The 25,135-nt window shown below is 37.4% G+C and overlaps 1 protein-coding gene, 1 long non-coding RNA gene and 3 pseudogenes across 2 annotated transcripts; all 5 read right to left on the bottom strand.

The window, feature by feature from the left end:
• Window positions 1-228: 228 nt before the first annotated feature.
• Window positions 229-3,752, bottom strand: LOC103422443 (G-type lectin S-receptor-like serine/threonine-protein kinase At1g61490). Its single transcript, XM_017328714.3, has 7 exons — window positions 2,301-3,752; window positions 2,099-2,206; window positions 1,780-1,991; window positions 1,471-1,681; window positions 1,100-1,337; window positions 830-980; window positions 229-751 (listed from the first exon to the last, which is right to left on the bottom strand). The coding sequence occupies exons 1-7, from the start codon at window positions 3,622-3,624 to the stop codon at window positions 452-454; spliced, it is 2,544 nt and encodes an 847-aa protein (XP_017184203.2). The 5' UTR covers window positions 3,625-3,752; the 3' UTR covers window positions 229-451.
• A 1,677-nt stretch (window positions 3,753-5,429) lies between these two features.
• Window positions 5,430-6,807, bottom strand: LOC108171926 (G-type lectin S-receptor-like serine/threonine-protein kinase SD1-13; annotated as a pseudogene).
• Window positions 6,808-6,910: 103 nt separating this feature from the next.
• Window positions 6,911-8,150, bottom strand: LOC103412508 (G-type lectin S-receptor-like serine/threonine-protein kinase At1g61480; annotated as a pseudogene).
• Window positions 8,151-8,309: 159 nt separating this feature from the next.
• Window positions 8,310-14,343, bottom strand: LOC139188365 (uncharacterized). The gene is made up of 3 exons (XR_011571762.1): window positions 14,205-14,343; window positions 13,739-13,842; window positions 8,310-8,445 (listed from the first exon to the last, which is right to left on the bottom strand). It is a non-coding gene; the product is annotated as an uncharacterized lncRNA (long non-coding RNA).
• A 379-nt stretch (window positions 14,344-14,722) lies between these two features.
• Window positions 14,723-24,909, bottom strand: LOC103427741 (glutamate dehydrogenase 1-like; annotated as a pseudogene).
• Between the last annotated feature and the right edge of the window lie 226 nt (window positions 24,910-25,135).

The raw sequence follows: 25,135 nt of genomic DNA, 5'->3' as shown, positions 1-25,135 counted from the left end.
GTGAAATTACTGGGATTGCTTTTTGCATGAAACCTGTGACTATAACTCAGTATTCACGTTTGCTAGCTATGCCTTAAAGAGTATACATGTACATTGTAGCTTCAAAGCTAGATGAACACTTCACGGAATATTGAATGGATGAATAATCATGTCTTCGTTTTCATACGGACCGTTCGATCCTTGATTCGGTAGCTTTTAATTCGTGTGAGAAACTACCATGAAAAGTAAGGAAATGTTGCAGAAAAGGCATGGCTGCTTTGAATGTTATATGGATTTGTTTCAATCTCTGATAGGAAGAATAATGATCTTTCACAATAACAGTAACAATGTAAATAAAGTATATTCGGTCCAATCTAATCTCTACTTCTTGGGAAAATCTTCATGTATCCCAAAAACTCCAATAGGTGTAGGAACACTTCAGAATGACAAAATCCTTCATGTACAGTGAAGATTACCGTCCTTCAATGGTTGTTATGGTATCAACATTGGCGGAGTATATACTGTCCTTTTGCGATTGAGGATTCGATACAGACTTTTGGAAAGTAAATATTGGTCGCTGAGGTTGTGGACGATCTGTCTCGCTACTTAACATCAAAACTACATCTGGCATGGTTGGCCTGTCTGTAGCATTGTCCTGTATGCAAAGAAGCCCAATATGCACGCACCTCATAGCTTGGGACGAGGGATATGAATCCCCCAAGACTTCATCTACTAAGTCCAATCCCCTGCCTTCGTTCCATAAGTGCCATGACTGAAAATTTTATAGAGATTGTTTAAGCTATGAGAAACAGAATTTCCTCACGTTAGTATTTTTAGGATGTGAACTTACATATGCTAGGAAGCCGAGCTGTTTTTCATGGTAATAAAAGCTGGTATTCTTTGTCCCGCTAACAATCTCCAACAGCAAGACGCCAAAGCTATAGACATCAGATTTTTCAGAAAGTATACCGCCCATGGCATACTCCGGAGCCATATAGCCACTGCACATGCAACTCATTAGTATTTAACAGACAAAAATTCAGCTTGTGTATAGAATGATAATATGCTAATGTGAGTCTTGTGAGAGCAATTCGGAGAAATGGAAAAGAATGGTGCTTACAGTGTTCCCACAACCTTCTGAGTATTCTCTAGCTTCTGTGTCCCTTGAACAATACGGGCCAATCCAAAATCTGATATTTTCGGGTTCATATTCTCATCCAAGAGAATGTTACTGACCTTCAAATCTCTATGTATTACCTTCAAACGCGAATCGTGGTGGAGATAAAGAAGCCCTCTAGCAACACCCTGAATAACATTGAAGCGGCGGGCCCAATCAAGCTCTGCTCGGCGATTTGGATCTAATCAATGCACCCATTCAATGTGTAAGCTCTAGTGTCACTCAGACATCATTACGCAAATTCAGTTAACAAAAGAACAAGACTAGTAACAGAGAGAAATCGGAGCCATGAATAAAGTACAAGTGAAACTAACTGAATAGAATAGTGTCCAAGCTTCCGTTTGGCATGAACTCGTAAACTAGTAACTTCTCATCATCTTTCACACAGCATCCCATGATCCTAACAAGATTTTTATGTTGGAGTTTGGAGATCAACAGCACCTCATTCTTGAACTCTTCTACGCCTTGCCCTGAGTTACTTGATAGTCTCTTTACTGCTATTTCCTTCCCTTCTTTTAGCTTACCCTGCAACGAGTCCACAAATTAATCGTTCAATTCATGTCTGTATTGTGCAGCTAATTCTGTAACTTTCTTTAGAAGAAAGAGAATGAATACACACTCACCTTGTAAACAGGGCCAAATCCTCCTTCCCCGAGTTTGTTTGTGATGCTGAAATTGTTCGTAGCAATTGATACGCTGTCAAACCTATAAATGAATAGATCCGACTGCTCATGTTCTCGTATATATTCTTGAAGAGTGCTGTCACTTGAATTCTCATTTGGATCAGTCAGTTCAACGAACTTTTTTGTTACTTTGATGTTTCCTGATTTGGTAACTAGAACAATCAAATAAACAAATATTCAGAGGTTAAGAGCTAATATTGGCTTGCAACTAGTAAATATGCTTAACTGCTATTCCTCTGTATCTTTATCTCTCTCTTACCCCTTCGGTTAGCTTGCAATCTGCAAAAAGCGAACACTATGGCAACCAAGACACCGATAAAACATATAGCCGAGAGGCTGGCAATTAACCTTGTTCGCTTTCCTTCACCTGAAGTAAATGAATTTTGTAGTACAAAAAGCATGAGACAGAAGCTGAAGATAGTGCATATTTAAGTTGTTGTGTAAGCAATATTATGACTTACCAGATTTTGTGTGTCGGAGGCGAATAAAAAGATCTTCTCCACCAGACGAAAACTCCTGAATATCAATTAGGTCTTTGGGCCAGACCAAACACCCGATGTTGTTAACATATGCATAAGCCAGGCAAGAACAATTATTTAGGCACTGTATCTTGCACTTTTCTGCATCCAAAGACGAAATAAATTCATGGAAATCTGGTAGTTTTACACTTGACATCTTCGTAAACCCGTCTCCATTTCCTCTTGAAGCAACTGACTGACTTGTGTTACTCTCACAAAATAGTTTGGTTTGCCTCACACACCCTCCTGCCCTGTTTCCTCTGCTCCATTCCTCACGTGACTTCGGTACAAATCCTTTCAAACACTTGCAGATTGGAGATCCAGAAGCTTTGCAAACCCCGAAAGGTCCACATGCTCCATAATTGTCACATGGATTCTTTGCTGCTGGTGCTTCCCAGAATGTATTCCAGTTCTCACCATGTTTCGAATAGATGAGCCTTAATACACCTTCCGAAGAGATGTCCATAAATGCTGCAATAGTTTTAGCAAACAAATCAAAAGAGAAGTACTTTGTTCCCTGCTGCTTATTATCCTCGAGATTAAATCCACTTCGATACTGATCATCCATTTCTGGCACGCCGATGAACTTTGATTTATCCCATGGCCCGCTTCTCCAGTAGGGAGTCGACCCATTGATCCAAACTACCAACTGTGATGGCTCCTCGTGTGACAGTCCAGCCAAGAACATCCCAGTTGACGGATCATTCTCACTTTTCCAAGAAGTCAACGAATTCCTCGTTCCAGATACACTATCGAATCCCATAAGCATTTGCGGTTGAAGCGTGTCACTAGGATAATCAAAGCTCTCCCACAAGTACTGATCAGCTGCAACTCCTACATTAAATTTGACAACAAAGTTTCCATCGTCTAAAAGAACTGCAACTGCTGCTGAACCATTATTCAAACTAGATGCTGTCCCGGAAAAATTGGTTGACCAAACAGAATTCTGTTTGCCATCGACAATCTCCAAACTCCCATTGCTGCTGATTGTCAAACCAGCCGAGGTGTCTGTAGCTGCAATAGGCTTCTCTCTGTTGGCAACCCACACAACTTTTCGAGGAAGTATATCTTTGTGCCATATCCCCACGTACTTATTAGCGGAATTATTGAAGAATCCCAACTCGAAAACGTTGCCTGCCGAGATAAGAGTTTGTCCCTGCGCTAACGGTCGCGACGGAGTTATGTCGTAAATTTCTTCGGCGCAAGAAATCAGTGACAGAAGAAGCAAAGTGAAAAAAACACAAAAACTTTGAGCGTCAAGAACCATTTGTATCCAAATAACTTAGTGCTCAATGTTCATTAAAACAAAGAATGATGACACTTTAGTACTGAATTCTGAGCAAATACGGTGTTATCTACTTGTCGTCCGAAACCTTAATGACGATAATTATGTGGTGTTTAAATGTAATCAATCATTGTTAAGCCTTTTTTTGGATCAAGTTTATTTTCTCTGGTAGACTGGTAGAGATGGTCAACTTTGTCAACTTCCTAATTTCAGTAGTTTGATAGTCCATTATTATGCCCGCCGACTTGCGTATATTCTATTGGGGTTGGTACTTTTGGGTCCCTTTCTTTGACCACATTTTCTGGCATCCAGCCCTTTTATTCGAATCATAACTTTGAAAAGTATTTGGGCAACTTGGAGATGCTATGATAAAATATTAAATCAACAATACTATGAAATGAAAGTATTGCTGATATAAAAGGAGAAATTTGCCAGCATGCCAGAAACATGGTCGTACATCAATTTGTCATAATATAAATGGTTGAGATATATTTTTTAAGTATCTAACAATTTGTATTGTGAAGGTGTACTAGATCGTATTCCAGCATTGTGAAAAACTGCTCTTCTAAAATTAGTAGTGAGGAATGCAATGATATTTCTTCACCCATTGTAATAAAATGCCGTGAGCCAACGAGAAATTTTTTATGGTAACGTGAATACGAGTGGTACACCACGTGTTTTTATATAAGTGGTGAGAAATTTTATTTTTTTAAGGTATTAAATTTTTAACACACACATCCCACAATTTGTATAAGGGGAAACTTGATATAACTCCAATTTTTTGAACCAATAGTAGGAATGATCCAATTTATTAAAATAAGTCCAATTCTTTAAATTTAATTATTTTATTATCAATAATTATCTCTTAAAAGAAAAAACTTATTGTAAAAATCAAATTTCTTCCCAATTATCTCTTTGATTATTTCTTTTTATATTTATTTTTTTTTGTTATTTCTTGTTCTTCCTCCTACTTTAACCCATTTATAGATTTTTTTTTAATTTTTATAATCAACCTATATCACAGGTTAATTGTATTTATTTACCTATATGACAGATTCTTTTTCATAGTCAACCTGTCACAGATTAATGTGTCTTGCTTGTAGGTATATTATGTTTTTTTTCTACCTTTTAGTTAGGTTTCATATCTCACTTATAGGTATAATATACATTCATATATTTGCTACTTGAGTTAGGGTAGAATGTTTTGCAGATAGATTTATGTTATTATATTATTTTTTTTTTTGTTTATAAGATATTAATTAGATATTTTGGAGTTGAAAAATGCATAATATTAAAAGATTTTAATTGATTTTTAATATTTTTAGAAAATATAAAAGGAGTAGAAAAGAAATAAAAACATATAATTAGATAACTGGAGTCACTCCTAAAAACACTCTATGTTTTTGGACTTGGATCTAAAAGCCCCTTTGTATAATGATACGTGGTGTACCATCTTGTGTTCCAGTCACACTGAAAAATTTCTCATGAGCCGACATTGGTTTTGCGAATTTCTACAAAAATTATTATAGAATATTTTCTCAAAAACGTTAAAAGATATTTTCTCGTGTCATTCTCGCTGCACAGGAAGTTTCGTAAAGTTCATGTTTGACATTGAGAAGACTATCCAGATCCCAGAAATTATTCTGTGGCCTAGAATATCTTCATGTAGAACTTGAAGTTAAAACTCTTAATGCTATAAAATATATTTTATGGCCGTAAAAACTTTACAAAACCAATTAATTAAAAACTATGAGGTATAATTCCCTACTTTCAGTCAATTTTGGGAGTTAAAAAAAAACAATAAAAATTGCCACCAAAAACTTGTTAAGGTGCTCACATAAAAACATAGTTTACACTAAAACATTGGCCCTGACATAACTTTTTTTGTCCATCCAGATATGTACAGCTTTGGATCCATTTGTATGTATGGCGTAAAATGCAATTCATGTTTGGAAGGCAGTGGAGGATGGTGGTAACATTGCACTGTGATATAACATTTGGCTTCCGCCTATCGTCCGGTGGCTTCATTGGCGGAGCAAGTATTGTCATACCTCGACCGAGGATCAGAAACTGGGTTTTCGAAAGTGAATAAAGGCCGCTTAGGTTGTGGAAGATCTGTCTCGCTACTTGGCATGAAAACCACCTCGGGCATGGTTGGCCTATCTGCAGCATTGTCTTGCACGCAAAGAAGCCCAATATGCAAGCATCTCGTCACTTCTAATGCGAAACACATCCAATACTTCATCTACTAAGTACAATCCCTTGCCTTCACTCCAGATGTGCCATACCTGACAACATTCATAATGTTACATAAATGAAAGAGACTCATCATGAAATCACAATGTGACATTAAGATTGAGAGTTTGAACATACATAAGGTATGAAGGATGGCTCTTTTTCATGGTCATAGAAGCTGGTGTTCTTCCAGCCGCTAATAATCTCCAATACCACGACCCCGAAGCTATACACTTCAGATTTTTCAGAGATTATCCCACGCATGGCATATTCTGGAGACATATAGCCACTGCCCAAGAAAATTATTAGTACTTAACTAACAATTATCCACTAGAATTCTAAGAATAGAAAGAAGGGTGAAATGATCGATGCTTACAGAGTTCCCACAACCTTCTGAGTGTTTGCTAAATTCTGTGTCCATTCAAAGATACGTGCCGGCCCAAAATCGGAAATTTTGGGGTTCATGTTTTCGTCCAAGAGAATATTACTTGCCTTCAAATCCCGATGTATTACCTTCAAACAGGAATCATGGTGGAGATAAAGAAGCCCTCTAGCAACACCCTGAATAATATTGAAGCGTCTAGCCCAACCAAGCTCCTTTCTCCACATAGGATCTAATTATTGCACACATTACAGTGAAAACATTTTCCAGAAGATACAGAACAGTTGTATGAACAATAGTGAAAAAGAAGGGTAACAATGAGAAACCGGAGGCAAACATAAAAGGCCGGCGAAACAAACCAAATAAAAGAGTATCCAAGCTTTTGTTTGGCATGAATTCGTAAATTATTAACTTATCATCTTTTATGCAGCAGCCCATCAGCCTTACAAGGTTCCTGTGTTGAAGTTTGGAGACCAACAACATCTCATTCTTGAACTCTTCGAGGCCTGGCCCCGAGCTGCTAGATAGTCTTTTTACTGCTATTTCCTTACCCTATACGAGGTCGAAAAATTAACATTACATTCCTGTCTGTATACCTATATAGTTTCTTTGAAATTAAAGAAAACACAAATAAACTATGCCAAATCCTCCTCGTCCGAGCTTGTTTGTGATACTGAAATTGCTTGTAGCAATTACTATGCTATCGAAATCATATTCATAGACTAATAGCTCTGATGGATCATGTGTTCTAATATATTCTTGAAGACTTTCTCTTGATGTATCACGTGTATCAGTCAATCTAATTTCCTTTCTTGCCTTTGATGATTCCTGATTTTGCTTGCAACCTGTGCAAACCGAACACCAGGGCAGCTATACTGATAGAACAGATCGCCACAAGGCTGACAATTAACTTTATCTGATTTCCTTCTTCACCTGAGAAGAATTTTGCCTAAAATATGAGACAGAAAAGATTGCTAAGTGAAGTTGTTCAAGCAATATTATGACATACCGAATTCTGCGTTCACTAAGCGAATAAAAAGATCTGCTTCACCACTGGAAAACTCCTGAATATCAATAAGGTCTTTGGACCAGACCAAACACCCTATAGCGTTAACGTATGCATAAGCTAGGCACGAACAATTATCTAGGCAAAATATCCTGCAGTCTTCATAATCCAAAGGGGAATATTCATGATAATCCGGTACTTTTACACTTGACATCTTCCAAAACCCATCTTCTTTTCGTGCTTGAAGCGACTGACTGACTTGTGTTACGCTCACAAAACAATTTGGTTTGGCTCGCGCAACCTCTTGTCCTGTTTCCTCTGCCCCATTCATCAAGTGACTTGGGTATAAACCCTTTCAAGCACTTGCAGGTTGGAATTGTTGAAGATTCGGAAGGTTCGCAAACCCCAAAGGGTCCACATGTCCCATAGATGTCACATGGATTCTGTGGACCTTCCCAGTTTAAATTCCAGTTCTCTTCATGTTTTGAATACATAAGCTTTAGTATACCTTCTGAAGAGAGTTCCAGATACGCCACTAGATTAAATAAATTATAAGAGAAATACTTTGTTCCCTGTTGCACATTGTCATCCAGACGATATCTACTTTGGTATTGATCACCCATCTCTGGTATGCCGATGAACTTTGAATTATCCCATGGACCGGTTCTCCAAAAAGGAGTCCATCCATTAATCCAAACGAAACTCTGTGCCGGGTTCTGTGGTGCCAATCCAGACATGAATACCCCGGTTCATGGATCATTCTCACTTTTCCAGGCAGTCAAGAACTGACTCTTTCCAGATTTACTATCGAACCCCACCAACATGCTCGGTAGTAGTGATTCGCTAGGATAATCAAGGCTCTCCCACAATTGAACAGCTGCTCTTATATTGTCTTTGACAACAAAATTTCCGTTGTCTAAAAGAAGTGCAGCTGCTGAACCGTTAGATGACACCGAAATATTCGTTGACCATACTGAATTCCGCTTCCCATTGCTGGTGATTGTCAAACTAGCCAATGTGTCTGTGACTGCAAGATGGTTGTCTCTGTTCGCCACCCATAACACTTTCCGCGGAAATATACTCTTGTGTCATAATCCGACGTAATTGTTAGCAGAACTGTTAGGACTGAAGAATCCCAATTCAAAAATGTGGCCGGAGGAGACGAGAGTCTGTCCATGTGCTAATGGTTGCAAAGAAGTTATGTTATAAACTTGAAGAAGAACATGAAATTACAAAAACTTTGGGAGTTCATAATATTACCCGTATGTTTTGTTCAAGAAAAAAAAATCAAATTAATGATGAAACTTCAATGGCCTAAACTCAATTGCTAACTTTAAAATGACCATAATGAATGATAAAAGAAATCTCATTAAATTTATCAGAACTAACAGCGGATAAAAAATTAGACATTTACCTGAGCCGCTATCTAATTGTCATCCGAAACCTTGATGATGAGTATTTAGGTGCTGGTTTTGGCTAATTAATTATCATAAAGCTTACTTAATCAACTTTATTTGCCCTCTTCTCACTCTTTTTTTTATTGTAGTGACTGTTTTAGCTCAAACTAGACCAAGAAATAGAGACATAGATGATGATGGAGGTGGTGGCGGTGGATGAGAGAGCGCCACCTCACCACCAAAACGAAAACGAATGAGAGTAGCAATGGCGAGGGGGAGGAGCATGAATTGTGTGCGGCTATAAGCAGTAGAGCAGGAGATGCTCCAGGTGGTGCCGCCGGCCAAAGAAATGGGCGGAGACGTGGGCCAAGGAGAAGATCCGGAGCCTGATAGGGTTTAGGTGAGATGTGGACTTGGAGGAGGCCATTGATGGAGAGAGATGTGGGAAGGAGAGAGAGAGAGATAGAAAAATGGAGTGGGTCGAGTCAAAGAGGGAGGGGGAAGGGTTGGTGCAGAGGAGAGAAGGGAAGGGGGTCGGAAGAGGTGAGGGAGAAGATGCCCAAATTTTTTTTATTTAATTTTTTTAGTTTTTATTATTTTATTAATTACATTTTTTTATTTTTTAATATCCACGTGGCACCCAGTCATTGTCCATGTGGATGCCACGTCATCAATTAATGGTAAACTTAACAACAACCTTAATGGATGTATGAAAGTGTCCCAAAATTATAACTTTATGTACCATTCTAGGATGAAAAAAACTTCATGTACCAAATGTTGAAAACCAAGAAACTTTGGGGTAGTGAATTGAGATTAACCCATATATATGAAGATTTATATGTCTAGATTAATCATCAATATAAAGAAAGGGATCTCTATTTTACTTTTAAAATGAGGATTAGTAGTGGGATTCACACCACATCAAACTTCAAAGATTCTAATGGTCTATCTTTCAAGTTGCACCTCTTAGATCATCTTTGCAAAATATTAACAAAATTGATATTTAAGGCATTTAATTGAGTTCAAATAAATTGATGAACACTTTGTTCTATAAGAAGCAAGGAAATTTCTTTGTGATAATATAATAGGTAAATAGTTTTGGATTGAATTGAATTTTGTTAAGGATAATCTATGAATCAAGACTTACAGAGAATAAATTGTTTGGATCGTTGAAGTTCGATGTAGAGTGGATCCCACAACTAATTCCCATTTTTTGAAAAAAATGGAAATCTCTCTTCTTAAAGGGTATGTATATTTATATCATACACAATTATCAATAACATAGCGCTTATATATTAATATATAACTAATGTCTACGAATAATAAAATATAGTGGCTTGATGGATTTTTTTTTTTAACAAACGATATTATCTATACTAAGTGGTAGGGGTGGGTTTAGCCTCACAATGTGCTAGCAGTAATGTGGTTCAAATTCTTCTTTGGTGAGAATCGAACCTAAGACCTCTTACTTACAAGTGAATAGAAATACCACTAAATCATTGTATTATGTGGCAAGACCGTAGTACTAAGTAGCGGCTGCATGGAATTTTATTAAAAACATGAAAACCACCATACTTGTGGAGTTGGTCAATTAAAGCAATAAGAGTAATGGATGCAGTGCACAAGCTAGCAGGCATGACGAGCTTCCACCATATCAAATTATCAAAGTGAGGAACAAGGGTGAGACAGATACACAGTGGGACGATAACTGTGGATGCAAATTTTCGCCTTCTTCTTCTTGGACAAAATTGTACCTACAAAACAATTAACACCTTTGGTCAAGGCCAAGTGCCTCACGCGCCCATGATGAATTGGGGGGGAGCTTTGACCCAAGAACCTTCGATGCCAAAGTTAGAATTTGGAGATTTTTTGGGAGTTTTTGCAAGAGTTTTAGACTTAGCTTTTTAGAAGAAATAAGGTCATATATATAGGGAATGGGGTGTGTTTTGGGGTGTTATTTGGTGATTCAATTAGCAATTAATATATTAATTAGGTATAAATATATTAATTGGCTAATTATCATAATAAAAGAAATGTTTTGGGAAGTTTTTGGAGGTTATGGAATGAGGATGGATGAGACCAATTTGAACTTGTTACCTATTTTGGGTACTCCTGATTTGGTTGATGGATAATTCTCCACTGCTCGTGTGTAGGAGACCCGGTATGCCTCGAGGGTAAATTTGTCATCTTCACCTAAAAATCCACGTGTCGCTTTGTGATTATTTTTGGCTCCATAAATGCCTCCACACCTGCTGGGCTGTTCATAGGAAAGTGCAGCAGGTGTAGAGATCTTCTTGCTATAGGAAGCTTAGGACTGCTTCCTATTTTGATGTAGATTCCCTCTTTAATATGAAATCAGATTCTTCTAGGAAAGGGAAATAAATTTCTCTCAAAGCCTATTTAAGCCCACCTTAAGTGGGTTGTTAAATCAACTTTGGAGAGCGATTTATTCTACCCTACAAGATAGAGAAAGCTTAGAGGATATTTGTTCCCCCTCCCTTAGCAATCTTCTACACTTGCCCGTGCAAATGACCGTCTTTCGTTGCTTTCTTCGTCTTCTTCGCGCCGCACCGATGTAAGGAAAACTTAATTCTCATTGTCTTCTTCTTGGGAGGTGCTGCCACGGGGCAGCTGTCAGGGTGGTGCGGCACGTCAACTGGCAGGGGTAAAAAGTTGACTTGTCATGGGCCAATGAGGTGGTGTGGCAGGGGCCATTGCTTGTTCTGCTCGGCTTGATTGAAGCCAAGGATTAGCTCGGCATGGGCCGAGGAAGTGGTGTGGCATGGGCAACGGTTTGGGCTGCCATGTCTGGGCTGCTTACCAAAAATGAGGAAACTGCTTGAGCTTAATTTCTCAGCTGCCATAGATGGAGCAGTCAAGGATAAAGCTGCCAAGATCGGAGCTGCTGAAAATGAAGTGTCGGATGAGTGAACTGTTAAGTGCAAAAGTGGCTGCTGCCCCTTGACCATTTGCTACCTAGTTGATTTTCAAGCATTCGATCTTTTAAGCTAAGTGACCTTCTCGCACTGGAGAGCTTACCCATATGGGTGTCGAGGAATTAGTTTACCCTCTCGCACTAGAGAGCAATTAGTTTATCCTCTCACACTGGAGAGTAATTAGTTTATCTTCTCGCATTGGAGAGTCGACCCATATGGGTGTCGGGGAAATGGTTTACCCTCTCACACTGGAGAGCAATTAGTTTACCCTCTCGCACTAGAGAGCAATTAGTTTATCCTCTCGCATTGAAGAGTAGACCCATATGGGTGTCGGGGAATTAGTTTACTCTCTCGCATTGGAGAGCAATTAGTTTATCCTCTCGCACTGGAGAACATACCCATATGGGTGTCGGGGAATTGGTTTACCCTTTTGCACTGGAGAACCATTAGTTTATCCTCTCGTACTGGAGAGCAGACCCATACGGGTGTCGGGGAATTGGTTTACCCTCTCGCATTACAAAGCAATTAGTTTATCCTTTCACACTAGAGAGTAGACCCATACGGGTGTCGGGGAATTGGTTTACCCTTTCGCACTGGAGAGCAATTAGTTTATTCTCTCGCATTGGAGAGCATGAAAGTAGTTGTCGTGAGTGCAGCTGAGGAAAGCTGGACTGCTGGACAACTGAAATAATCATCATGCTGCAAGGTCTTGTTTGGCGAATTGCTTGAGACTTCGAACTAATTGTGGAACCCACGTAAGGGTGTAAGCACAGTGAGCTGCTCTCTGAATTATTGCGCCATCATTAGGTGTTTCATCTTATGCCCTTTTGAGGCTTGGTTGGCCCGAGAAATTGTGCAATTGCTTGGTCAGGAACCTTTCTACTTCTTCCTGAATTTTCTTTTGTTGGGGTGGCAGAGCTCTCGACTGCCCCCGATCGTGTTGTGCTGGTCTAAGCTGTTCTTCCATATTTTCGGCTCGTCTATGCCGCAACTGCGGTGGGTGTGGTATGTTCCTAGCAGGCAAGCATGTAACTCACAGGCTGCTGGTTGAACTTGAGCTGGATTAAGTGACTGCTTCTTTCCGTCTGTTGTGCTGCCTGCTCCGATGTGATGTGAATGATACTTCTTACGGGTCTAGCCGCGAATGAATACTTCACTTGGAAGGCTACTCATGTTAATTATCGGAGTGCGTCCTCAACCGTGAGTGTATGCTCGTTCGTGGGCCTAGTCGATAGTGCACGCTCCTCCGTGCGCTAAGACGAGAGTATACGTTATCTCGAGGGCCCAATCGGAAGTGTACGCTGCCCAAACGCTCAGTTCGTGGATGGTCGAGTGGTTGCTTGCCGGGATACTACTGGAAAGGTTTTTTATCTGCCCTTGTCCTACTTTGGGACACCTCGTTTGGGGCACATTGCATCTTGGTGCGCCGCAAAAGCTGGTTCACCAAGGTTATCTGTTGTGCAAGGACGCTCGTCAACTCTATGACTTGTCGAGACAAGTGTTGTTCGCCATTTAGATTGGAAGAGCTTTGAAGGAATGTGCCTCTTTAAGTAATGGAAGTGTGGTAGGCTCTGGGCGCGAGATTTAAGTTGGGAAATGTCAAATCCACGGAGAAATGTGGTGAAAATGCCCTCGACTTGATGGTAGGTCCAGAAGGTTGAGATAGTCATGAGCTGACTTAGGCTGTTTGGGAGGCCACGGGGGCAGGCTGGGCTGCGGGAGTAAGCTGGGCCACTGGAGTGGGCTGCCCGGTGAGAGCAGGCTAGGCCACGGGAGTAGGTTAGGCCACGGGAGTGGGTTGATCGGCAGGGACCAGGCTGGGTTGCGAGAGCAGGCTGCTCAATGCGTGGTGCATGCGAATGCGAGGCTTGGGCTTGGGCCCGTGCAAGCTTGGATGGCATGGCTTGGGCCATGGTGGAATCTTGTAGTGGTGGTGTCACTCTGCTTACGACCGCATTTTGCCTCATGGATCTTCGCGATCCCATTTCTTGAGTATTGGAATTTTCACTTATGAAATTTTCTAAATTTGTAGCCATTATATTTTTCTTATACGTTTTATCAAAGAACATTTGCAAATAAAAAATTCTAATAATAAGAACGTATGAAAAATATTCAAACTGACTAGAAAATAAAGAAAAACCTTTTTATGCGAGAGTCTTCTACGAGTATGGATTTCAACTCTCAATGAAATCACCATTTTGTGGATGTAAATTTCTGCCTTCTTCTTCTTAGACAAAATTGCACCTACAAAACAATTAACACCTTAGGTCAAGGCCAAGAGCCTCACGCGCCCACGATGAATTGGGGGGGGGGAGCTTTGGCTCAAGAACCTCCGATGCCAAAGTTAGAATTTAGAGAGAAAAATATTTGAAGAGTTTTTGGGAGTTTTTGCAAGAGTTTTAGACTTAGCTTTTTAGAAGAAATAGGGTCATATATATAGGGAATGGGGTGTGTTTTGGGGTGTTATTTGGTAATTCAATTAGCAATTAATATATTAATTAGGTATAAATATATTAATTGGCTAATTATCATAATAAAAGAAATGTTTTGGGAAGTTTTTGGAGGTTTTGGAATGAGGATGGATGAGACTAATTTGAACTTGTTACCTATTTTGAGTACTCCTGATTTGGTTGTGGATGATTCTCCACTGCTCTCATGTAGGAAACCCGGTATGCCTTGAGGGTAAATTTGTCATCTTCACTCAAAATCCACGTGTCACTTTGTGATTATTTTTTGCTCCACAATAACATATCCTTATATTTTGCCACCTTCTAAAATATTAAAGTGATCATCCAGGGACAAGGACACATGTGGTTGTCAATCAAGAAAAATCCACAAAAATGGTCTCAATTTTATTTAGCGATTATTATTAATAATATTATCCTTTTTAATTTCAGTTGGCGAAAAAGAAAATTTAGATAAGACTAGAAAATAAGCCCGCGCTATGCTGCGGGAAATCAGTGTACTAATCGTAATTGGATGAATAAGAAACATTTATCTAAATAAATTCAACATAATAATGAAGGACAAAAGGATATATAAAGTGAGTAGAGAGTGTGCACCACCAATTTGTTTCGGTTTGGGCCCTTACCATAAACACGCAAACTGAACCTTGTTTTTTCTATTTTCACTGATTTCTTTGTACTGGGTCCTGGGGCAGTATCGAAATATTTCACTATCGTTCCTTCATTCTTTTCATCGTTTCGAGCCTTAAATCAGTTCCCTTAAAAAAAATTTACCAAATCGCCTTCTAGAATTTGTTGTTCGCTTCGATCAATCTCTTTCACCATTTTATTAACCCTGAATAACAAATTAAATACAACGTTAATATTTATGTATTTAGAAAGAAAAATGTGTTTAGCTTGTAGATCTTAAAATAACTGTGTCAAAAAATTTTAAAACTCAAATATAGAAGCTGTGAGTTTTTTGGAAATAACTTAGGTTTGTTCGGAGAGCATAGTTATTAACAGCACTTATTAATGTACTTTGGGAAGGATGAGATTGTTGACTCTTAGGAAAACCTAACGAAAACACCAACCACACCAACCAAGCAAAGTAACTAACGTCTGAAGAATGGTTTGGAAATTGAAAATGCAACAAAGAAAGAAAGCAATTGACAAAAAAATAATATAAAATGACTAACAACATTCGACTAAGAATTAGGAACAGCTAGTTAAAGCAAAATCACAGATGACACCAATGCACCTATGAACAATAATAGAATGGTTGAGACCAAGTTAAAACCAACAAAAACAAAGAAACCAATGAACTTGTTAAGTATCAAAAGATTACAGAGATAATCAAGAATGAGAAACAAAGCAGGTAGCAAAAGAATGACATAAGCTGATAAAACCAAACAATCGACTGAAACATGATAAATTTGCATTAACTCCAAACGGAAAGCACAGGGAAACAATGTATATTAGTTTAGGTGACATACCAAAGCCTTGATTCAAATGCAATAGGTGCGGATTCCTAGATAAAGGCAGCAAGAAGAGCAGATCACAACGTTGCAATAAGATCTTGATCTAAACTACAACAAATCAGTGAGATTGAGAGTTAGAATTCGAAGCGCAAACAAATGGATACAAGAATAGTAACACAATTTGAAACAATGCAATGGGCTTTAACTGGGACAGTTCAATGGACTTAATGTACGACAAATTTATATTTAACGAAATAAAAGCTGCTAACAACGGGAATGCATCTTCTGTCACCATATTAATTTAAAGGCCTAAAGTAAGGATGAGGTATCGCAGGCGGTTCTTAATTAGTACATGGGTTAGAGTGTGAGAACGTTGGTTTTAGAAGGAATAGGCTAAATAGAGTAAATAATGGTTTACTGTGGAGTACGTTTAATGAAAATCAGTGAGATTGTTCATTTTTTGAAGAGGATGGTTTTGAGTTAGAATAGAACATTTGGACTGCATTTAACAACCAGCATTTATGGTTCTATGAAAATAAGTATAAACTAAGTTGGAATGACAACAGCAAACAGCAACAAAAATGAAGGAATGCAGAACTAAGGATTGTCAAATGGCTCAACATTTAACAACCACCATTCATGGTTCTATAAAAATGGGTATATACTAAGTTGGAATCACTACAGCAAATAGCAAAAGAAAAACAGAGAATGCAGCATTTTCTCATATTTTCGAATCAATTATAAACCCTGAAATCATTACGCCTAGACCTTTTATTCACACCTCAGTCGTTGTTGTATCCCTACATCTATGAATCCAATTTCATTCAAGAAACAATGCAGAGGAGAAAATCGAAAAAGAAGTATGTCCCCATGATTAGTTTTCTCGTCTATTCTTCACAAACTAATCACATATCTAAAGTCTAAGACTAATCACATATCTAAAATCTAAGTACAAAAGCTTTGCAAAGGTAATAAAAAAAAAGGAACTTTAACGAAAAGCACCCGGTACTGTTCACTTTAACGAAAAACCACATTTTTACACTAAAAAGTCAATCCTGGTACTATTCACTTTACCCTTTATTTTGTCCTTATCATTAAAACTCAAAGTTTTCAAGCCCTTTTCATTAGTTTTCCTATAAAAAAATGGTGTATAACTAATTAGGCTTTGAACATATAATCAATGTGCAGAATTGTATACCTAAAGAAGGCAATGAAGCGTATTGTTCCTCCCAGAATCAGGATTCCTGAAATTTCCAAAGAATGTAAATCTGTTAGGAAATCCGAGAAATTGGAGGACCAAATCTCATTAAATTTGAGTTAAATGAGTTAACGTACACGAATTAAATGAGAGAGTAAATAGATTTCAAATCTATGAAATGTAATGGTTGAAATCCAACCAAACCTAATCCTTAAACCTATTTTCTCGGATACCCCATACTAAAGAGAATGCATGTGAAGTTTAGTTTATAAAATTGCACGCTGTTTTCTCTCTTTGTGCCGTTTAACAATTCACCAGTAAGATCATGTAAAAAATACTTATATTAGGAAATCTAATGGCGAACAATGTGAAACCGAAGATGGTTACATCCTTGGTCTTCCCAAATTTTCCTTAGAACTATAATGTTGTTTCAAGTTTTAAAAATTGATCACTGCAAGCAACAGAGCAGATAGTATTAAGATCGAAAATGCATTCTGGAAACTGTAAAAGTAAAAAAAACTGTGATGGTGGAACGGATTAAATTTGCAAAAGTGTAACACACAAAGGGTAAATCTCATAAGGGTTTAACTGACGACCAGTCATTTATACTTGATAATGTTCTGAATTATCAGCCGGATAAAGCTGTTAAAATGTGTTTTGGAATCAGTCGTCTGACAGCATGTTTATCCACGCTGTTGGGATCAAAATCTTGGATGTTGGGGTCAAAATTTTGTGTCCGCCTAAGGATATTTGAGACTAAAAACTTAACTCTACTCAGTTTAGCTTCTAAGTTTTTTTATTTTTCAGTCTTTAGATTTCAACTAAATGTTTAAAATTCCATAGTGTAGCTTCAACTTAAACTTTACCGTGAGAGCTTGTATACTGGATTTACTTCTTTAGCCCTTTGTATGCAATTTAAATTACATGACTCAAAATACAACCCAAATAGAACACAAATGGCCCATAGAAAAAAATGCGAAATATTTATCAATTACTATTCACAGTTTCTTCTGTCACACTTTAGTTCAATCATACGTACCAGACCCCACCAAACCACATGCTAATTAAACTAATTAACAAAGTAAAACCATCTTTAGTCTTTAATATCCAAAGCCCGAAAAATGTTGCCCTCCCTTTGCAAACCAAATACAGAGAGAATATAACACATTTTCTATCAAAATATTATACAAATATGTACTAACTAAACCAAATTTCGAGAGGATTTAGCCGACGCTAGCCAAATGAATACACTTAGAACCATAATGTTGTTTGAATTTTAAAAAAGGAAAACTAATGAAAAGTCCAAAAAAACTTCTCTTTTAATGAAAAATCATTTTTAAAGGTATAGTGAATAGTGTCAGCTAAAGGTAAAAAAGTGTTTTTTCGTTAAAAATGAACAGTACCATGAGTGTTTTGTTAAAACTCCCGTTTTAAAAACTGTTAACTGATTGAAAAACCACACCATTTAAAGAACCAGTGGAGATCAGAATAAGTATGAAATACTACAGAGGTAAATGAACAGCCATTAATATAATTTTTTTTCTCAGCATGGCAACAACAATCATAAAAAGAAAAGGAGAAATTCTATGGGATAAATTTAAAGTCTATTTGAAATATTCAATATATATTTGTTTGTCAACCTCTAATAAAACTTCACACTCATGCTTTCCAAAAAGAAAAGAAAACAAAAAACTTAAATCATTGACAATTGCAAGCAATATAGCAGCTATTATTAAGATCCAAAATGAATTGTGGAAAGTATGGGGACCAAACACTATTAGAAGTTGGAAAGATATGCCGATGCAGCAGTTTGAGAACACAGTTTGGGAAACTTTAGGTAGGAAATATGCTCGCAAGGAAAACCGACAATGGGAGTATGACTCTCAAAGATGGTTTATGTTTAATTTACTAAATTACCATAATCGTTGTTGGTTCGTTTTCACTGATGGTCTACTTTGTATTCAAGTTTTTGTAAAGAAAATTGGTCTTTTAACATGCTCTTTTCTAAATTTTAAAAAGGATCGTAATTTTGTAAATAAATTCAATTCCCAAATTGAAATTGCAAAGAAAGTAGATCCGTTAGATGCTCATGTCTTTCTTGGTACATATACTCATATTGTGCTTAATTAGCATCACACATCATGATATTAAAGTTCTAATCATGTTAGACCTATGCCATGTAGCATATGCATTCAACTCAATACCCTAACATTACAGCCAAAATTAATTGATATTATCAAGAAGTTGAGACTTTACCAAAGCAGCAAAGTAGCGGTTGCAAAATTCAGTCAAAAGCTTTCACTTTGTTTTGATCTGCAAAATACCAAAAAGACATTTACGATCGAGGAAAGAAAACACATTTGATTAAAGAATGCACTTCAGCCATTATCAAATTGTCAACCGAGCGAAATGTATAAAACTACACACATTTACACAGCCAAACTCTATACTTTTTATCAGCGAAAAAAAAACAGCAATTTACCTAACAATTAACATAAAATTACATACTCAAATTGATTCAACAGTTTTTAAAGATTCAAAAAATGAACAGACATTTTTTCGAATATCTAACTCATTGTGTCATCTGAATTCACTTGTATACATAAGCTACTAACGCAATCACTCTGCTACCACATGTGGTAAGCTATTAATAGCAGACGAAAAAAAAATTACAGAACAAACTCGCAACCAAAATGAGTTAAGATCTGAAATAAGAGCATAACGATCAAACTATCCGATAAGAAACGATGAATCAAAGCGATTTTCTATCAAACAACTAAAGACCTAAATTGTAATGGCTATAGGGTAACCTGCACTTAAAAGAATAAACCATGCCAAAAGCACGGTATAAATGAACTAAATTACGAACTCGACAAATAAAAAGCGTAAACGTTAAACAATTTAAAAGAAAAGAAAACAGCCCTTACTTCGGCTCTTGTTTCCTTCCCCTTTTCTTTTCCCAGATACTTCCTAGTGGGAAATATAAACCTTTAATTACGTGAAATGTCAGCCAAAAAATTGACAGGATTAGAGCAAAATAAAGCAACTAAAAGGTCTAACTTATGTGGTTGAGCACTATGGGTTAACAAATACCCATCTAACCACAAACCTTTTTCCCCCATCCAAATTTTAATGTTAACCAAGAGATATAAGACAAAATCGCAATAGAGAAAATAGGTGAATTAGATCATCAAACGCTGTATCAATAACTGAGATTGAATAGAATGGGGTGTCATTGTTGTGCTCAACTTGGACACCGGTATATACATGCTTTGACAGTTGGTACATACATATTTCCAAAGATATAAGCAAGTTTATTGGAATACACATACACATACACATACACATACGCACACACATACGTATACATATACATATACATACATATGTACATATATATATATACACACACACGGTGGTTACTAAATAAGAAAACAATTCCATCGGTTTCAGAGCTTATATGTATACATAAGCATTCGTTAAACTTCAGACATATGCAGAAGTTTTGATAATGTTAAACCAATGAGACCTTAAATAGATATTCAAAAGATTGAACAATTTCCATATCTGCTTACAACATTAATGTCCATAAGCCAAATTATTCATATGTGAACATTTTTTTTTTTTTGAAAAGAATTCATATGTGAACATAGGCATCTGTAAAGTTTGAAAAACATTGGCTTGTTCATGACTTACAATCAAATACGGCACGAAAGTAATAAGAAATGTAAATCTACACTAACAACATGCCTAAGTCCTCTTCTACACGAACCTCAATTAAATGACAGAAATAATATTTAGCAAATAGTAATTGTACAGCTTCAGTCTTATGACAATGCAATCATGATGATCTCTAATTGAAGGTCTAATAGCCATGCATCTTTGCAAATATACAATTATAAACCATCAGAAAAGAACATGAAAGGTTGTTCAAACTTGAAACAACAAAAAAAAATCAAGGAATGCAGAACTAAGGATTGTCAAATGGCTCAACATTTAACAACCACCATTCATGGTTCTATAAAATTCGGTATATACTAAGTTGGAATCACTACAGCAAACAGCAAAAAAGAACAGAGAATGCAGCATTTTCTCGTATTTTCGAATCAATTCTAAACCCTGAAATCGTTACGCCTAGACCTTTTATTCACACCTCAGTCGTTGCTGTATCCCTACATCCATGAATCCAATTTCATTCAAGAAACAATGCAGAGGAGAAAATCGAAAAAGAAGTATGTCCCCATGATTAGTTTTCTCGTTTATTCTTCACAAACTAATCACATATTTAAATCCAAGTACAAAAGCTTTACAAAAGTAATAAAAAATTGGTGTACAATTAATTAGGCTTTGAACATGTAATCAGTGTGCAGAATTGTATACCTAAAGATGGCAATGAAGCGTATTCTTCCTCCCATAATCAGGGTTCCTGAAATTTCCAAAGAAAGTAAATCTGTTAGGAAATCAGAGAAATTGGAGTACCAAATCTCATTAAATTTGAGTTAAATGAGCTAACGTACACCAATTAATGAGATAGTAAACAGATTTCAAATGTATGAAATGTAATGGTTGAAACAGAGCCACAGTGAAAAGGGGAGCAACCAAAATTGTTTAACCATCTTTCTAATAAAACAAACTCCAATTGTTTAACCATCTTCAATGAAAGGCCAACTTTAATTTTTCATTCCCCCAATTAAACCGCTAAACTCACAGAACCTGGGTTTTAAACCAACCTAAGCACATATTGAAACCATTATGCAAAAACAGCAAGCAATGCAAACCATTAAGCGTATATGCAATACCTACTTGCACATTATTATGAATGTCCATTGCGTGGTTTAGTTCAAATCCTCTAGCCTCATACACAACCCATAAGAGGCATTCGGAAACCAAACCCCCCCCTTTTGAAATTTAGCTCACTAACCCAATTGAATCAAAACAAATTCAATCAGGAAACAGAAAGTTAAGAACAGCCTTAACTCACTAACCCATTGAATCAAAACAAATTAAGTTAGAGAAAAACTACAGTCCAAAATCATATATATACATATATATATTATCTAAATGTAAACCACTACTTAGCTAATTAACTGAGTATACCAAAGAATCAAATTAAACACAAATTCTTAAAGTTTGGCATCCCAATAATCAAATAAGGAAAAACAACAATGTGTGTACTGTGTGTGTGAGTGCTTGTGCTGCATAAGTGTGTGAATGTATATTGTATTGCTGAGGAAAAACAACAAAATCTTCCAAGTGATAAAAAAAGGCATAAGCGTGTGAGTATATATTGTATGTGTTGTGTGTGTATAAGTACATGACAGTGTTTGTGTGACATTGCATGTGTGTGTACTGTGTATGCATATAAAATGTGTGTGTACTCTGTGTGGATAAGTGTGTGATGTGTGTGTGTATATTGTATGTGTATGCAGTCTGTGTGTGCATATAAAAAAAGGTAAGTGTATTCAGTGTGTATAAAAAGTTACAGTAGGGCTGCATATACCAAAATCCAAACATCATCATCTCTCTCTCTCTCTCAAACAGTTCCACTCAGTTTCCAACTCATTGAAATGCAAAGGAAAACTGAATCTAAATGCAGTAGCTAAAGGTTCATCCATATTCATTTTTTACACCTTAATTCACACAACCTGAGTTTCAAACTAACCTAAGCACAGATTCAAACCATTATGCAACAACAGCAACCAATGCAAACCATTAAGCACATTTCCATGATTTACTTACAATAGGTTTTCCAGTCACTACTGCAGGTGAGTAGCCATGAAACTTTGAGTATTCGTCTAGTATCCATGCCATGGTCTGTTTAAACATCAAAAAAACTGAAAAGATCGAGAAGAGAAAACTGTTAAAATACAGTTCAAAGTTTTTCGGACATTCAAGCTGATCTACTTGATAACCAAATTCTGTTGTAATCAAATCTCTTGAACAAAATTAATGGAAAATGTGGCGTGCTCAACCTGTGGACTTATCCCCATATCTGGTGCTGGAACATCGGTGTGGATTCCGATAAGATCGTGCATCTTTTGTGTGAAAACTCTGGTGAGTTGCTCTAGTTTGGAAAGACTCAACTCCCCTGGATTACATCCTATACCCCCTTTGGCACCCCCGTATGGGATGTTGACTACCGCCGTCTTCCATGTCATCAGCTATGCCAAAGCATTCACCTCATCTGGATCAACCTACATTTTCCATAAAATGATCAATAACAATTAAAGACAATTTCACGGCAGCGAGTCTTGATATATGACAACCATTCACATTTGTCGTAGAAGTGGAACTTAACAAAGTATGCATATACCCCTGGGTGATATCTGATTCCTCCCTTCATGGGGCCTCTAGCATTGTCATGTTGAACCCTGAAGCCAACAAATGAAGCCAAACTGCCATCGTCTTTTGGCATAGTACACTCAACCTGCACCAAAGTATATAGTTCAAAAGCAACAAAAGGAGAAAACTCAATAACCACATTAGTTTTAGGGTCTGAAATCTACCTATAATTAAGAGTAAGGGATATACAAAAGGGAGATTATATGCAAAATTACCTTGATTTCCCTAAATGGTATAAGTAAACTTTTCTCAAGCTTGAAGTCCAATCCCAAAAGCCAAGCAGCAAACTTAAAGTTTATGTTCGTTGCCACTAATGCATTCATCTTTGCTCCTTCAAGTGTCTGCCTCAGAAGCTAAAACCAGCTACTTATCACCTCCAATATCGGATTCTGCAAAAGAACCACATGCATGAGGATTTATACAGTTCTTTGCTTTACCTAAGGTTACTGGACCAGAAATAAAAAACGAAATCAGAGTGCTTTACTTTGTGAGGTTTGATTTGTAGAGGACTGGAGGTTGGAGCTGGGTTTGGTTTTGGCTTGAGGCAGTGGGAGAGGAGTCGAAGGGGCAATAATCTGAAATTACAGTTCTAGAAATCAAAATATATTACGGAAAAATACAAATAATTTGTGAAGCAGAGCAGAAGTGGGATTTACCTCGATGCTATGTAGAGGGTTTGGAAGATGTCTTCCTTGTAGTGGTCCGTGCGACCAATTTGATAAGAAGTACTCTGAATCTCGTCAAACCCAGACGGACTTATATCAAACGTGTGCAGCAAAGCGAGAATAGTTTGAATTGATAAAAGATTTGTTTGTGTGAAAAAAATGAAATAACACATGAGAAGCATTAGCTTGAAAACGGAAAAAAGGGACATATATGTATATACCTGTTCCTCAACTTCATCTGATGGGCAAAGCTCATAAAGCAAACCTTCTAAAGCCTGACCGAGTCTTTCATGAACCGCATGAAATCTAACCATGATTGCCTCGCTTTCATGAAGTGCAACAACAAATAAATTAATAATTCACGGTTCCGAATTTGAACATCTATTAATTTTCAAGGGGAAAAAGCCTAACCAGATCAATTTTGCTCCCTCGACAAAACACCCACAACCCACGTTTAAAAGGATTAAAAACCCTCCACAAATCAGATACCAGAAATAAGATTTCTTAAAATATGAAAAAATTTGGGATCGAAACACAACAATATCGAAGAAAAACAAACAATTCGAGAAAAACAGTGAGAATAAGGCACGAATCAGAGAAAGAAGTGAGATTTAATTACCTCTTGAAGGCTAGAGAAATTAGGTGCAGGATGAGGGGGCGAGAAGATCGTGAAGCAGAGATCGAAAAGATGAGGAAGCAGGGATCGAAGGGATCACGAAGCAGAGATGGAAGAGATCGATGCAGACTGTAGGACGCATGATCGAAGTCGCCAACCCGTTGCAGAGCAGCTGAGAATGTTTTAGGTTTCTAGCGTTTTCGGAAGACCCAAAGAATACACACACCCATGCTTTCCGCTCTGTATCTCTCATGTCCAGCTCTCTCTCTAAAATGGGAGAAAATCTCATAGATCCTGGCAGAGCACCTACCTAAATATCTCTCACACTCAGTCCAAACCCGTAGCTCCCATCTCTCTCCAATCTGTCAGGCCTTGTGTCTCCCTCCTCTGTAGTCGCTCTGTCCCCCTCTCTCCGCTCGCCACAGGCACACCCAGCTGTCTCCGAGTCAAAAATAGGAGCGATCTTCTCTCTCTAATTTGTCAGCCGTGATTTCCCCCCTCTCTCGCCGAGTCAAAAGCTGAAATGCAGCGAACGGCTGAAGATAGGTCCTCAAGCCTGAGTGGCAATTGTGTAAATTAAGAGAAAGCTGGTTAAAAGCATCTGAGTGGCAATCTTGTAAATAAACTGAAATCAGGCACAATGAACAGTAAAGAACAGTGCCAATGGCAATGCTTTCTTTAGACTAAAGTAATAATATTTTAAACTATTCTAATTCTTTTAAAAGAAGATTCGAACCGCATGAGGATGAGCATAATAACTGTTTCACATTGAAAAGAATAAAATGAAGTTT

The sequence above is a fragment of the Malus domestica genome, chromosome 10 (assembly GCF_042453785.1).
Source record: "Malus domestica chromosome 10, GDT2T_hap1".
In the NCBI taxonomy this organism is placed as follows: domain Eukaryota; kingdom Viridiplantae; phylum Streptophyta; class Magnoliopsida; order Rosales; family Rosaceae; genus Malus; species Malus domestica.
Note: the sequence above shows the minus strand (reverse complement) of the source record. Positions and strands in the feature narration are given on the sequence as shown.